Source organism: Austrofundulus limnaeus, unplaced genomic scaffold, assembly GCF_001266775.1.
Source record: "Austrofundulus limnaeus strain Quisiro unplaced genomic scaffold, Austrofundulus_limnaeus-1.0 Scaffold1063, whole genome shotgun sequence".
NCBI classification, from domain to species: domain Eukaryota; kingdom Metazoa; phylum Chordata; class Actinopteri; order Cyprinodontiformes; family Rivulidae; genus Austrofundulus; species Austrofundulus limnaeus.
In genome coordinates, this window is record NW_013953465.1 from 49,996 (window position 1) to 66,641 (window position 16,646).

General features: G+C 39.7%; 2 protein-coding genes across 2 annotated transcripts in view; both read right to left on the reverse strand.

Moving 5' to 3' along the window:
* Positions 1-643: 643 nt before the first annotated feature.
* On the reverse strand, positions 644-5,782 carry LOC106533966 (CLIP-associating protein 1; the record flags this gene model as incomplete). The annotated part of the gene is given in 2 exon segments (XM_014030451.1): positions 644-722; positions 4,901-5,782. Coding segments are annotated over 2 exon segments (277 nt in total), but the record flags the coding sequence as incomplete, so codon positions are not given.
* Positions 5,783-6,483: 701 nt separating this feature from the next.
* fbxl2 (F-box and leucine-rich repeat protein 2) overlaps positions 6,484-16,646 on the reverse strand; it is a 23,109-nt gene continuing 12,946 nt past the window's right edge. Inside the window, exons 3-14 of the mRNA XM_014030452.1 lie at positions 12,785-12,839; positions 12,308-12,382; positions 12,081-12,175; positions 11,537-11,701; positions 11,262-11,388; positions 10,042-10,116; positions 9,814-9,944; positions 9,608-9,668; positions 9,447-9,491; positions 9,086-9,142; positions 8,797-9,009; positions 6,484-8,518 (exon numbers count right to left, since the gene is read on the reverse strand). Of these exons, the coding sequence (XP_013885906.1) occupies positions 8,411-8,518; positions 8,797-9,009; positions 9,086-9,142; positions 9,447-9,491; positions 9,608-9,668; positions 9,814-9,944; positions 10,042-10,116; positions 11,262-11,388; positions 11,537-11,701; positions 12,081-12,175; positions 12,308-12,382; positions 12,785-12,839 (1,207 nt within the window). The 3' untranslated portion in view covers positions 6,484-8,410. The remainder of the gene's footprint in view (positions 8,519-8,796; positions 9,010-9,085; positions 9,143-9,446; positions 9,492-9,607; positions 9,669-9,813; positions 9,945-10,041; positions 10,117-11,261; positions 11,389-11,536; positions 11,702-12,080; positions 12,176-12,307; positions 12,383-12,784; positions 12,840-16,646) is intronic.

Sequence of the window (16,646 nt, forward strand, 5' to 3'; positions counted from 1 at the left end):
CACACACACACACACACACACACACACACACACACACACACACACACGAAATCTGATGCGTGGATTCAGTCTGTAAGGTCATTTACACAAGCTGTGGTTTTGGGGTGCAACGGGGTGACCTACACCAGGGTCTAAGTATAGAGAAGTGGTAATGATGGAGAACAGAAAAGGGGGCGGAGCCTGTTCATCCCAGACGTACAACAAAGGTGGAAGTGAGAGACAAAATGGAAAAACAAACACACAAACGATGAAAAGTTGAGCTTCTTACAACCGTTATTGCAGTGTTAAGGGGAAAAGGTGGATTTGTTTTTGTGAGTTTCTACGTCAGTTTGTTAAGTACTTTACTGTGAAAAGGGCAGGACATTTTTACGGTTCAATCAAGTCTTTATGCCAAGATAGCAAATTAAATATGTCTGAACTTGACAAACATCTGTGTATAAAAAGGCGACAAAGTCAACGACAAGTTCGTGCTGGATTTATACGTCTTTGTAGCACAGAGGAGACTGTGAAGAAAGTTGGTTTTAGTTCTGAAAATACAATAAGTAAGGAAGAAAAATCATTTTATGGTCTTTGCATACAGACAAAAAAAGAAAACTGAATAGGTTTTCACTCCAAATAGAGCATAACAGACAGGAAGTCTCACCTGTGCCAAGGTATCCTTTGAACCGGTCTCCCAGGCGGTCCACAAACGCACCACAGATGTCTATCCCTAACAATGCCACCTAAAAGTAAAAGGAAGACTGCGGTTATCACAGGTCAAACGTTTTATATGAACTGTTCTTGTGCTTATTTATGTTTCTACAAACGTTTCACCCTCCTGAATAGATTTTTAAAAAGCTGATTCAAGTTGTGTCCTGAGTTCTCCTGACTCAGTGAAGAATATTTGTGATTAACATGTCTGAGTTCCCAAAAAGATGATAGGAATCAACATGTTTTGAGGTTTTTAAAGTGTGCAACATAAAAAAAGACGCCAAGCAAATACTGAAATCTTCAAATCCAAATAAAAAACGTGAGTATTAACAAAAAAATATTTAAACATAAATAAAATGTTTTACTGGGGGACAGCAGCTGTTTGTTCATTTGCGTTTTAAATCCTTTACTGTAACAACTTGTGGAGTAAAATGCTGAAGTGACACTTTGAAACGTTAGCGTGTTTGCCAACGATATTTTAGGCAAGCATTGCAAATCTCACAAGTCTGAAAATAAAATTTAGCTTGAGGGAAACCAAATATCTGTTGAGCAGACAGGTATTTGTGCCTAGAAGTGAAGTTTTTTTTCCACTGCGTCTCTGATTAACATCACATCCCCACACAGCGCTGCTGCAAGCAAGGAATGCTTTCTTTGGCTGCGATCTTGTAAAAAAAATAATAAATAAAAATTCCCAAAGAAAATCCACGCACAGATTTTTTTTTTCTCCTACACGCTGTCCTGCAATGAAGACTGCAGTTTTTCCCTATTTTAGTCAAAAGAGCAAAGCCAGGAGACTACAATAAGAAGAAAAGGGGAGGAGAGATGAGGAAACAGCAGGGATAGAAGCCAAGTACCAGAAAACAAAAATCACCTGGAGAAGAAACAGGAATCAAACTGAGGACTCCCTCGCACTAAAAGCTAATATATCACCAGGCTGCAACTGTAGCAGACTGGATGATGACTCGAAATTGTAAGAAAACAGCAAGAAAACTGGCAAATTTTTGAACGTGTTCGAAATTAAGGCGACAACAAGACATTTTGGAGACTCCCTTGTGGTCGCCATCAGTCGCTGCTCAGAAAGATAATCTAATTTAAAAGGAAATGAAGCAGAAGAAGAAAAAAACAGCAAATGATGGAAACATCCCCAGGCTTTTTCCTTCCCTTCCTCCACCCAGCACCCCGAGAAGCACCCACAACCATCTGGTATAATCTTCACTTAGAAACAGAGAACGGAGACGACTGTGGTTGTTATCAGGATTTGAGGATGAGATTTTTTTTTGCTCTTCACACTGTTTACTGCAAAAAAAATTAATAACTGAGTGGAAAATGAGAGAAGGACAAAAATGAGAACTTGGCTATCCTCCACAAAACTAACACTGAATATTAAATGACGCCGTCACCCTCTCCTTCAAATRTTTTCTTATAAATCACTTCATTCTGGCCTGTAAGCTTTAAAATGTTACAGCAGCTCAGACATGCTGGAAAAGTCACCTCTATATGAATAAGTTTTTTGTGAAAGCTCAGTTTTTTGCTTGAGTCTCATATCGGTGTAAAATAAAGCTCACTGTGAATTTCTCTCTTAGTTAAACTGAGTTTTAGACAAGAAGAAAAATGACCAAAACTTTCATAACTTGATGGAGACACAAATTAGTTAAGGATGATTATCTACATTTCACAGAATGATGCCAACAACAACACTACATTTCTATTTTTATACTCAAGGATTTTAAGCCCCAAATACAATAAACACACAAAGCTTTATTCCTAAACACAAATACACAGACTATAAATAAATAAAAGTACCCAAATGCAGACTGAGACCATTGTCTGAACCAACTACCCAGAGACTAGCAGGCATTAATGACTAAAGACCAACAGTTCATGCAGCTGCTTCCCACAAAGCTGCATTGAATTTTCTTTGCTGTAAGGTTTTTCCTAAGAAGCACCTGCAGGAAGTGTTCTCACAACAAGCCAATACCAAAGTAAGTGCTTGTCTGGTAAGCAGTCATTACTTTCAAAATAAAAACAAAAAGATATGAAAATGTCCGACTTTATTAGAGTTCATGAAACACAACATGTGATTACTGTTTTACTTTAAACAATGTTAGTTGTGCTTTTTATTTTTCCACACAAATTTGACTTCAGAGCTCATTTATCCTGCCTTCTCAAGTCAACACTTTTTCTTTGTCATCTCACCTTGCCACCTCAGCACCTTGAAGCTCCTCAAGCCTTTGGTTTATTTAAACAGGAAGTCAATCAGCAGCAATAAAAGCTTGTAGTATGAAGACCTCACGGGGTCAATATTCACACATGACTGCATGTGATGTGACATCCACATAAAACATCACATTCAAACTTAGGATGAAGGATATGGAGATATTCAGTAGGGCTGCCACGATTAATCGACGACTAATCGATTATTAAAATAATCGATGACTAATTTAATAATCGATTAATCGTTTTATTTTTTTGTTGTTGTCCTTTACTTTGTTTTTCTCTCCAAACTGCTTTGACACCTTCCACTGCCACATCTGCCTTTCTGTCCTTGACACACATGCACAGTAGTGTTAACTGGGGTAGGCCGTGGACGTCACAASACATTATACAGACAGGCTCTGGTATCATGGCTACCCAGCAACGGAGCTCAAAAGTGTGGGATCATTTTAAGAAAATGAAAGAGAAACCTGTGCAATATCTGCAGAGCAGAACTTGCCTTCCACAGCAATTATTTTTAGTTAGCATATAGCTAAAATCTAACCATGGTTATACAATAGCAGCTGCATTCTGATGTGATAAGCTGTATGTTTTATTTTCAATTAACGTATGATCCGATTAGTCGACTAATCGAATAAATAATCGGTGATTAATCGATTATTAAAATAATCGTTTGTGGCAGCCCTAATATTCAGTATATTTATAAGAATTAAAAACAGCGTGCAGTTTATTCTGTATATTCTTTTGGCATCTAAATACTTCAACGTACCTTCAGCAACTACCAAAACATTCAGCTGATACAGAATGCGGGTGATACGGCATTTGTTATTTTGAACCGTCATACTTTTTTAAAATAACTAACACTTTTATTGAAATAAATGGACCTTTTAAATGTTAGTTAAATTAAGCTTTTAGGTTTTGCTTTTTCAATTTTAGCTTGTAGTTCATGATTTTAGTTTTTAGCTGCTGTTTTGTTCGTTTTAGCTTTTAGATACCCGTGTGCCGAGTTTAGCTTTTTGTTATAGGTGTGCTAGTGTTTTTCTACAAGTCTACTAAGTTTAGGTTTTAACTATTATTTTGATGTTTAGGTTTCAGTAAGGTTTGGCTCATTTTAGTTTTTAGCATATGTTGCAATAATCTTAGATTTAGGATACAGCTTTGCTGTTTTTTATAATCAAAAGCTGTAACTTCGAAGTTGGAGAAGGTTCAGATAAATTTGATACCTGAACAGTTGTGTTAAGCCATGATTTCAGTATATAATTTCAATCRTCCTTTATTAGGGAAAACAAATGTGATTTAATGAGGGTTTAAGGCAGAAATACAAGAACTTCTTGTGACTGAAAATAAATCCCCAAGGATTACATCATGTTTAAAACAGAGAGTGATGAGAAATCATCTTTGGCCTAGGACTGCTGTCAAATGAGATACTTCAAAAGGCTGAGGCAGCTTTATTATGCTGAGCATACTATTTCCACTGCTGCTGAGCCCAACATATTCATGCAGACAGAGATTAGTTCAAGATGAAACTTGTGAGTCAAATTTCAGGCTTKAACACTGATTTTAGACAGGACTTGTTTGACCAAAAATATTATCGTCCAGGTTTTGTAGCATGATATGGTAAAGAGCCCTGCTAAATCTACTTCACAAGAGAAAGGAGACTGAATAGAAAAGTGTTAAAGGTCAGAATAAAAATAGTAGTTAAGAGAAAATGAAAGAGGAAGATATGAAGGATCACAACAATGTGTCTTCTAACCCTTCCCCCAACCAGTCCAGCCAGTGGTCCACAGCTGACAATGGGTCTCCAAAAATACAACAGAAACCATGGGAATACCCAACAAAAGTACTTGATGAGTGAAGATCTTTAAAAATGTCCAWACAGGATTAAACAACTGGGCTCTCACAAACAATGCTTTCCACTTATTTCTAGATTTGGTGAGAAAATGTGTGCAAACGGAAATCATAAGAAACCCCCCTCATCCTGGTCATTATTCCTCACCTTGAAATTGCTGGAGTTCACCCATCCCGTTAACTCGTCGACGGTTTTGTCCAGCCGAGGTTTGTCCTGCTCCACGTCCGGGGAGCGCTGCGGGTCGTTCAGGTATTCAATCAGGTCCTGGCCGACCTGCAGTCTGCGAGTAACGTCTTTCTGCAGTACCTGCTGGTAAAAATAGTCCATGTTGTCATGCTCCTCCATCGGGCACTCAGTGCCGTGTGGCCCGCCACTGAAGCCGGCCAGAGATTAGAGGCAAAGATCCGCGGGACGTGGGTGTTGGGAGACTCAACAAATGTGAATTGTAGTCCGGTTAGGGAGTGGAGAGAGCGCTTGGTTTGAACTGGGTTTAACTGAGCTTTGATCATCAAGATACAACCCCTAACACAACTTACTTCCAAGTATCACTCCCTCAAAATCAAAYGACCGATTTAGAGCGTTGCGACAAACTACCCGTAGCCCACTTGAAGTTTAACTCAAAACTCGACGAAACTTCAGGAAACGTGTAACTGTAGTTGACCCCTGCAGGCTCGGTCAGTATATCCGCATTAAAACAAGCTAGCAGCCTTATTCCACTATCTGTTATGCTAACAATAGCATCTGGCTAGTTAGCACAGCGACCCATACAAATAGCTCCACATCGGCTAACGTAGCCTGCTAACGTTGATGATTATCCACAGGCCTGTTYACCGCCTGGTTCCGCTCCGTACTTTAACTTCATGACCCAGGCTTCAGTCCAAAGGGAAGTCGCGTCAAACTATCAAAACAAGACTGCAGCTCCAGTTCCCCGGTAACGGGTTCACTTTAATCCAGTAATAATCACACCTACAACTTAAAACGCTGAGAGCCGCCGATATGCGTTGACGAACTGATGTTGTGCCGTAAAAAGTACCCCCACGCCGTGAAAAACACCGCTTCGTGAAAAGCGCGTGAAACGTAGTTTTTCATTAATAACTATAAAAAGTCTAAAGGCTACGTACAAATCTGTGTTTACTACACATGTAAAAAAATAAATATCCACAGTTATCTGATATATAGCTAGGATTTGAATCCCCTGAAAATTTCTCAAAACATTAAGTGTTTTAGGTACTTAATGACAGTGTGATTTTTGTGGTTGTGACTTTCGTTGACAGAAACAATGTTGCAATATATATTTTTTTAGTTGTTTGTGTCTTTAAAATTCTGAAAAATTAAAGTCGATTGGACACTTCTGATTTTTATTCGTGAAAATCAACGCGCTTTTAACGGAAGTGCTTTTAATGGCATGGGTGCTGTTTTCGGCACAACATCTTGGACTGCAGTATACCGGCGGTGAACCGCACAGTTGGCCAATCTAATGCCTGATGAAAAATAAAATATAAGTATCCACAACGAACTTGAAAGCTAAACATAAATAATATTATAAGTTGTTTTTGACAATAATCGTAATTAGGTATGTTTATTTTACTAAGAAAACACGAACTGTTTGTGTGGGTGTGTCTGTTAAACTAACACGGCGCTTTGGTGACATCTAGATGCTGAACTGCCGCAGTATACTGTAAAATATGCCCATCAGAAACAAATGATAAAATTTCAACATAGACACAAGGCACGTTTACTATTAGTCATCTTTATTTTTCATTTATTTCTTTATTTTCTTAAACATAAAACTGTTAAATGTCCATCAAACAGGGGACATTAGTTTCACAACCAGTCAAGTCAAGCCATCATCTGAGCCTTTCTTGATCTTTACAATCTCATTTCATTGGTTTTTGTTTCAGTCTTATCCATTGTCCTGCCATTCTCCTAACTCCTAAGCACTTGGCACTACAATAATACCTCAAGATGCAAGGTTGTCCTTTTAAACTCTTTTAAGAGGTGGCAATAAAGGGAACATCTTTCAACATGTCATCTTGGTGAGATAAATATTACAATCCTTCAAAGAGTTTTGAGCAAAATAGACTTGATTCTAGGGCTCTACAGTCACTACATATCACTCTCCCTGTTCTCGAATGTTCTGTACTGACAAGAAGCGGTTTGTGTCAAAATTCAACTGATATGACGAGCAGATTTCATAAGATGTGTGAAATCTATTCACAAATAAATATTCCTGTGCTGCTCAGAGTCTGAAGGACTGGGAAAACAGAGGCCAATTCATAATCTCTTACAGCATAAGTAAATTGACAATTACACATATCTATTCTAAATAAACTTTAAATACATAAAATTATGTGATTGTCAAATACTTGAGGTGCCTTTACTCGCAGTCTCAGTATCCCAATAGCTTAGATCTGTGGAGATCTGCTTTTCACGTTTGAAGCAATTACACAAGCCTTGATCGACATCCAGATTCACAGAAATAAATCTCAGTAACTGACATCTCAGTCTGTTTATGGCTATGCCCCATTTGTATCAGTGTAACAACCTATCCAGACTAACTCTGAACAGTGCAGGGGGCTGGAAACCTACTGATGTAAACAGGTTAGTCTGCGGTGCTAACCTAACGTCAAATGTAAACAAAGGCTAAGTGGTCATGTAGGAGATAGCTCACGGGGCAACTGACAGGACTGGATCAGGGCCTCCCACATTTAGTGCCAACAGAATCCTGTTTGACCCTCGAGGTCTGAATCATAGGTCCTTTTTTTTTTGTGAAACGACGACTGTTTTTCCTTTACATAAAAAAAGACAAGCATATGCCTCCCTCTGAATAGACAGGCATGGACAATTACAATACGCACTGAAAATAAGAAACCTGTTTTTGTTGGCCTTATTTGAGCTTTGAACGAGTGGTTCTAAGGGTTTATATAACATTCTCTGTMCAAACAGAATCAAAATCTGAACAGAAGTAGTTCTTTTTTTCAGATGAACAAATATGTTACATATCCTGTTTTGTTTTTTTTCTCGTCAAACTGCAGAGTTCAGCTGGCTGTGACAAGGCTTCACTGGAGATCTGCGTTCATTTCCCTCACAGCCCAGCTCCGTGTCTATTGGTTAAAGCAGATTGGATGGTCACAGAGAGATGCGGTGATTGGCTGAGATGATGCTCCATAGAGTCCTGTTTTCCAAAATGATCATATATATTTTTTTGTTTGTTTGTTTGTTTGATCACATGGTCTATCTGCAGCGGTCAAGTTTTCGGTCCTTCACGCCCAAAGGTGGGGTGTCAGGGGTGCGTGGGGCAGCATGGAGTGGAGAGAGCCTGGTTTTGTCTTTAAAGGAAAAAGAGAACAAGACAGAGAGAAAAAGAAAAAGTCCATTCATTCATCTCTTTCCTCAAAACSTCTCCGCAGCTGGTTGGTGAGCAGRAAGAGAGAGAAAAGGTGGTTTGAGCTGATCGGGAATCAGCGGCATTCAGTCTGGATATTAAATCTGGTGATCAGGAGCAGCAAGCGGGTCCAGCCCCTCCTCTCTCCTACGCCACCCACCCAATCTCCTCTCTCCTCCAAAATCTTTTTTTTTTCTTCCCCAATTTTAAATCAGGCCAGATCAGAGCAGCAGGACCTGTARACAGAGGTGCCCCCCCCTGGCCCTCCACTGTCAGAGGATGATGCAGCAGCGGCACAGACGCTGGCCGCCTCCGTGTACGGAGGGAGGGGGCGTTACTGGGGCGAAGTAGGCATGCACCTTGATCTCTGGAAGCTGCGCCTGTGTAAGAAAGAGCTGCATTAATACACCTGTATAAAATAAACAAACTCAAGATTCTGAAAAAAAAATAATAGGGAACATCTATCTTGATTGACTCTYATGTACTGTATTTTTATTTTCTTGTGYTGCTTTAAAAAAATCACAAAATGTTGCTTTAGCACAAAATATCTGTGAAAACAAAGTGACATTATATAAACTCACTGAATTAGATGGACTGGTGTTCAAGTTAGTTTCAAAATAAAAGCCCTCCGTGTCATTTTTTTTTACCCGTCCCTTACCCTGATGCGTTTGATGCCAGCCCTGGTGACCTGCTGACAATCGTAGAGCTCGATGCGCTCCAGACGGTGGCAGTTCTTCAGGTGCTCGAGGGTCACGTCGGTGATCAGAGGGCAGTTGTCCAGCTCCACCACCGTGAGGCGCTCTTGGCCACAGGCGCTGCTGCTCAGAGCTCTGATGCCGTCGTCTGTGATCAGCTCGCAGTGAGACAGGGACTGGTCGGAACAGAGARACTTACTGGAGACGCTGGAAAACCGAGCAGCACAAACTCAGAGGCTTCCAGGCGCTTACCAGTGCTTGCAGCCGCGGGCAGTGGATCGACAGCTGAACCAAGGTGTTATCTGTCACCTGAGGAGGAGACAGCCCTCGATTAGTGACTCGTCCTCACATGACTTGGGACAGCTGAGAGGCTTAGTTCTCAACGTGGAGTAATGTGTTGCATGACAATGTTCTAAACCCAACCTTCTCATCTTCTGATTCAAACGCTACATAAGTGGATTACTAACTCCCACTTCTAACAGGAAGAGCAGTCTTATCAACACAATCACGTCTGCCTTCTTCCCACAATCTGACCTCCTTTCAAACAGATAAAAGCCGCAAAACCAGACTCATCTGGAATTTACGTCAACAAGAAGATCCCAGATTTGCTTACCAAAATACATTCTTCCAAGTCCATTTTTTCAAGTTCATGGCAATTCTGCGAGGATAAACAAGAGAGTTTTGTGACAAGAGCATCCAATTCAGCTCAGAAACACAGCRAAGTGAAAGGGATGAGTTAGCCTCACAGGAAACAGGAAGCTGGATGAAACTCACCCTGGCGAGTACTGTGAACCCAGCGTCTGTAACATGAGAGCATCGTGCAGCTTCGAGGATTCTTGGAACACAAACAAAAATTAAAATTAAAAAAGGTGGAAAACCACTGAAGCAACAACATTTAAATGTGTGTACAATAATGAGAATATTTCACTCAAAGTATCTGTTTTCCTTGTGAGGGATGCTCGGACAGGCGTGCTTCTTACTTGAGCCGAGGACAGTTGAGACCCAGAGCCGTGAGCGAGGCATCGGTGATGTTGCTGCAGCCGGACACGCAGATGATCTGCAGCTTGTGGCATCCCCGGCACAGACTGACCAGGCCTTCATCTGTTATTTGCTGGTGGCACGAGAAACGCACAAAAAAAAAAAAACAACAACAACAACAAATGACAAGAGCACACAAACACACTCCTCATGCTATAATGATCACTCACTGTGCAAGACTGCATGTTGATGGTGGTGAGTTCAGGGCAGTGCTTCTGTAGGTGTTTCAGAGCTCCATCGTCCAGCTGCCAGGGACAGAAAACAGGTTTTTAATTAAGGCATAAGATTATWTAAAACGTGGGAAATATTCCTGTGAGCTCCGTTAAGCCGATTCATGGTTAGTTGTGCTGAGAAAAACAAACAAACTGGATTTGGGTCGGAAAATAAAATCATCACAAGAAAATCCTGGCTTCAGGACTACTATTTTTATATATTTAATTATGTGGGAAATAAAAATGCTATTAAGTAAAATACTAAAAGAACTACAGGATAAGACACAACAAAAAGTGGGAAAAAGGCAGAAAAAGAAGTGTGCAGTTCTTCAAAGTGTGTTGTTTTAACAACTAGTTCCACATTGTGAATAGTGAGTGCTGAATAACATTGCAAATCATTTCTAAAGAAGAGGAAACAGAGTTGTTAAACATTTAAAGAAGTAGAACTCTGGTTACAAGCTAAAAGGGGGTTAATTTACAGGGGCTTTGCATCATTTTAGAGTTTGCTAAAAGAAGCAAAAGACATTTTAAGTAGAACACAGCAGATTTAAAAAAAAATGTTTTCAAAGGAATCTAAGAAATCTAAATGTTTTTCTATGGGAAAAATATTTGTTAATAAAAGGCAAATATTGAGAAAAATACAGAAGTAATAAGGGAGTCAGAGGAGGAAAAACTTTTTTTTCTTGTTAATTGCGGAGATAAAAAAAAAACCAATGTGGACGTTTGCTTGCTCCAAGTTCATCCTGCTAATTTATCAGTCGGCTTCTGATCTGAGAGCRCAACAGATCATTTTCAGCAGAATGCTCACAGGTATGGCAGGCAGTTTTTACATTTAATCAGCTTCACCACACTTACATTCCAGATATCTGAAATTGTTTTATGAAGACATTTTAGATGTTTAAGTGAGAGAGATATACAAGATTCATGTAATGTTAATTAAATTGCAAACTTTTTAAAGTTTTGTACATTTTATTAAAAAAAAGCTTCACTCTTTTAATAAATATTAGTAATGTTTCTGCTGCCCTCACTATTCTGTGCTCAAAAGCCCCGCCCTCCCAAGGCCAATAATCCAGGGGAAATACAGTCATAATAATAATAATAATAATAATAATAATAATAATAATAATAATAATAATAATAATAATAATAATAATAATAATATCTCCAGGTGTGTTTACCTGTGTGCAACCTCTGAGGAAAAGTGCTCGTAAACCAGCGCAGCCTCTGGCTAAGGCCTCGATGCCGTCCCGTGTGATCTGATCACACCAAGACAGGTTCAACATCTCCAGCATTCTGCAGCCATCACTAAGCAGGGACCCACGTTTCATGAAGATAAAAAAAAGGAAAGAAAAGGAGACATGAGGTAAATGCAAAGGTTTTGTTAAATAGTTACAAGCATGAGGACTTGAGGAAGCACATGCTTGTAATTAAGAGGCGACAGTAATTACAGTACCTGAGGGCCTTGAGGGAGTGGTTGCTAATTGACACGCAGGAAGTGAGATCTAACTGTTTGAGCTTGGAGCAGAACTTGCTGAGGCTGAGGCAGGTGCTGTCTGTGATCTTGGTGCAGCCGTTCAGGTTCAGCACCTCGATGTTTCTGCAGTTCTGAGCAAACGTCCTGGAAAACAGACCATTTGTTAGAGTTGCTCCRACGAATACACGAAAGGTCAGATTCCAGGAGAAGCAGCACAGTTTTACAAGTCCTTAGGGAAAGTTTCTTATTGCACGTGTTTCTAAAGCTTTGACTCACTGAACAATAGAAAATACGTGGTAAAAAATAAACCGATTCATTGCAATTTTTTATTTCACATGACTACAAAGTAAATTGAGATTAAATGTAATTAAAAAGGAAATCCAAGCCAAATCCCCTAAGAATGAAGACACACAAGCTGCTTAAACTTTAAACATAATCGCACAGAGACAAAAAAAAGGCAAGAGTTTAGGTGAAAGTGAATAAATCTTTATCCTGTGCTTCAGAGAGATGATGAGAATCTCACTTCATGGAGGCGTCTCCGACACTCAGGCAGCCTCTGAGGCTGAGCTGCCTCAGGAAGCCTCCACATCGCTTTGAGATGTTCTCCACCACCCGGCCCTGAGAGAGAGAGAGAAGACCTGAGTGACGGGACGATCAGCTGAGACGTCACATTCGACGCCACGGCCTCCTGACTGAGCTTCAGGCTGGGTAACACTACAGAACGAGCAGCACCGAGTCATCACTGCTCACCTCTATGTCCGTCTGGAAGTTGAACAGGTCGATCTTCTGCCAGTTGCTGCCATCTAGAGCCAGGACGTTCCACGCCTGGGAGGACACAGAGAAGAGGACTGATCACAGCTGAGACATGCAGAAAAACATTTGAAATTCTCAGTTTTACGTCTAAAAGAGCCCCACAATATTATTTAAAAAATAAATAGTTATGTTTGCAATACATCTGAGCTTTTCTCATGAAGTCCATTGCATCTAAAAAAAAGACAACTTTTCATTATTTAGGTCAAAAAGTATTTTAGGAGGATTTTAGGTACACATACAGTATATTTTCAGTAGAAATGTGAGAAAAAYTACATGTCACCACCAGAGGGCACTTTATTATAACTATTTCTAAAAAACAAACAAACACAAAAAACTTCTCAGAGCTTGGTGTAAAGAATTTGGAAAGCATTTTTAAAAAGTAAAAGTTAATGTGAGTACATGAGTAGTTCTTACCTTGGATACCTGGGCACACCTGCAGAGTGTCACCACATCTAGATATGAGAATATTCTGCAGAGAGAAAAGAAATGAGCTTTGACTTTAACTTGGATAAATGATCACCAAAGAGCCACGACACCAGCAAAATTTAAAGTTTAATATTCTTTATCAACTGCTGCCAGAGGGGAAAGAGCAAAATGATTTCAACTTTGTTTTTTTTTTGTTTTTTTTGTCGTGTTTGAAAAGTATCTCATAAACCAGGACATCAGTTTTTAAAGAAAACTCTCAGAAAGTAATCATTGGATGCACGTTTACTACGGATTAATTTTTAGTTAACCACATTAAAGATGGCCGCCACAGCTGAGCCAACTTGGCAAACACAAAAAAGCTACAGCACAGTCAGTTTGACAGATATGTAGCTAAAATATGGCATACTAGTAGYTGAACATTACCCCAACACATTATCACTTTAGACGTGATGCACAATGTTTGCACCAAACTTTGGCAATAATTGTTAGCAAAATATCTCAAACACTTAAAATGCTTTGCTGCAATGAGATGTTAAATAAAATGCAATTACGTCAGCTACGGTGATAAACATACATTTAGAAAACAAATTCTTCGGTCTGTGATGAATTTCTGTTTAGTTTGCTGACGGCACGATGAATCCGGGGATATCGTTGATCAGAAACAAACTACGTTTCTGGAGTTTTGTGGGCCACATCTGAAAAATGCACCCTATGTGGGCTGCAGCTCCTGAGTGGAGAAATCAAGATGGCCACTAGAAATAATTGTCCTTTGCTAACAAAAATAAATGGTCATGACTTAGATTTATATATAAAATGTGGAGTGGTAGTAGCTGAGAGTCAGTCCAAACACACTCTGAGTGCTATTAAATYATTTCTAAGGTTTGATTCTTCTCATGGTGAGATTTATTACATTTTCTCTTGTAGGCGAGGAGTTCAGCCGTCCATGCGGGGCTTTTTGTCTCATAGCAGAAAAGTCTTTACATCGATGCAGAGTTTGAGCCGAGGGCCGGTTCAGCCACAAAGGGCTGCATGCAGTCGGCTTCTGGGTCAACTCAATCCATTAATCTGCCAATGAGTAATCTCTGGCACCCAGACAGGCTGGGCCACAGACAGGCCTGGGACAGACGCACAAACATACAGTACAAAACGAGCAGGTCGTCGAATACATACAGCTCCCTCCTCATTCATMACTAATAAAATAAAACGACAAGCTCGCTCTCACAGAACTGAACCAAAGCAAACATGTGTAGACGTGGCCGATAACTGACAATGTTTAGTGTTCAGCTGGATGTCCTTTTGACCTCCTCTGAACGAGCTGACCATTGTCTTCCTCACATCAGGGCAGGCAGACTGTGTGTGTTTTGATGTGTTGAGCTGGGGCATGTTGGGACATGTCTGTGTAATCTTTATCACAGCCTTGAGTCAGCAGGAACAAGTATACGGACCAATACATGTCAAACCCTTCAGTAACACGACCCTCAAAAATCTGTCATTTTCACAAAAAGTTCGTAGTACTCATGGGGGAGTGGGGTGGTCACAGGCAGACTGTCGGCCGTGGAGAAAGACTGRACATGGAATGAAGGTAACGTCTGCAGAAAAACAGGGAAAAGCGGATGGGAAAAGTGGGGAACTTATTTTTAACGACAGAGCAGGGTGGGAGATGATTTAGTTTTATTTATTGTTTTTTTTTATTACTACAGGCTCTGAGATGTAAAATAAAACTGAAGCAGAGATTTTGAAAAAAAAAAAAAACCTGTGCGACTTGGAAAAAAAAATTGGTAGGATTGTCCTATATGACTGTATCCCTGCAAAATGAGGGAAAATCTGTGTAATTTACAGACAATCTGTCCAACCTGATGTGTATAAAAACCAGTGTACAGATACAAGAGAAGGATTATATTTACATTAGTGCTGTTCAAAASTTTCTGATACCAAGTAAAACTCGAGCTGGTATACTGACCCAATACTGACATCTAATCAGTCAGGAAAATCTAAAATAAAAGGTTTATTTTAAATGGTATCAATAATTCATGATCAATCCACACATCACTAATTTACATGATAGTTTTAGGGTCTATAATAAAAATAAATAAATGCAATAGTGTTTTAAAATGCCCAAATATACAGTAGGATACTTTTGGTATTTTCATGTGTCAAAAAAAGAACACATATGGAAACACTCACATATCATTAAAAAGTCTGCCAGAACACCAATCAAAAAGACCAAGAACGTGCACACACACACACGCACGCACACACACACACACACACAAGTGTATTAAGAATTTGGTGATACGATACATATCACGACACAGGTATATGTGATACTGCGATATATTGTGATACTGTAAGCAACACGAAGTTTAAAAAACTCCGTACAAAGAGCACCTTTCATCAAATTCACACAATCTGATCTAGCCCTTAATTAAAACTCCGTACAGTATCTACACAAACACACTTCCACTAAGCGATAAAGCACATACAACAGTTTGGGTCAAAATACAATCATCTTAAAGCCACAGTATGATAATTTGTCATGTCCTACATGGCAACCCTGACAGAGACACACTTTCACACACAGACGACCGCACACAGCCAGAGCAGCTGACCAGTCCCACTCATTGATCTCACTTCTAATAACTGGTTAATGGCCACGGCTCTGATTATCGACAGACTGTCTGTTTTAATCAAATACAGCCCCACTTTCCATTAAGTGTGTCAGAGAGGCCTTTTACCAGCCTCAGAAATCAGTTAATCACACTCAGAGGAAAGCAAACATTCAATCTGACCGAATGTTTTTGGCGTTTATTAATCAAAGATAAGACCGACTCACAAGTGGCTGGAAATATAGACCTTTTTATCGCTGCTGATGTGGACATTTTCCTTTTTTCCTGTAAAGCAGAAGAAGGAAACAGCCAAATTTGGAGGCACAGTCTGAGTAATTTAATGTTTTCACCTCATTACACACAAGAAAGCACAAATTCAGAAAAAAGAAAAGCCATTAGCTACTGACTGCTCCGTCAGATCCTGCCTGGATTCGTACACTTTTTCAGACAAGATTTGCACGACGACAAAACGAACACCTGACCCTTCAAGCGTGGCTGGATGAGAGCGAGGCGAGCTTTCAAAAACGCAGCAGTCTGAGGCCGGTTGCTACAGCAACAGCTCAGACATAAATTTGGGTGGTGTCTGTCAGTGAGCGTGCTGAGTCAGTGTTTTTTTTTTTTTTTTTTGCACGAGGGGACCCTGAACCTCGATGAGCTCCCTCTCTCTCTCTTTCTGAGGCCTCTCTGTGAGACGGTGCTCCTCCACATGACGGCTGTTTTTCACAGTTTACATCCAAAACGCCGCCGCCGCTGCTGGCCCAGATAACAGCTGTTTATGATGCACCAGCTGAGAGGCAGGCCAGCACAAAAAAAATTAAATAAAATAATAAAATAAATAATAATAAAAAACAAAACAAAAAATAACAAAAGCAGAACTCATGCTCGCAGTGACAGATCCGGCATATGAAGGTAAAGAGAATAAATCAAATTATCTAAATAATTAAAAAGATATTCTTAGAGGAGCACAGCTGCCAAAATAAACCACATATTGATGCTTTTTTATTCGCTACAAGCCCTGGATGTGTTTTACTCATCATGTGTCTGAGCTGTGTGGGTTCTCTTCTGCAGTTTCAGTGTAAAATCACAGATGAGTCTTTATTAAAAGCACAAGCTGTTCAGATAATCAAATAGTTATTTAAACCCATGTTCATAAAGAAGAACTTGATGTTCTCAAATCTCTGCTTCTCAAATGAGACAACTTGATGCTCTTTTCTCATATTTGTGGATTTTTGACTGAAATGAAT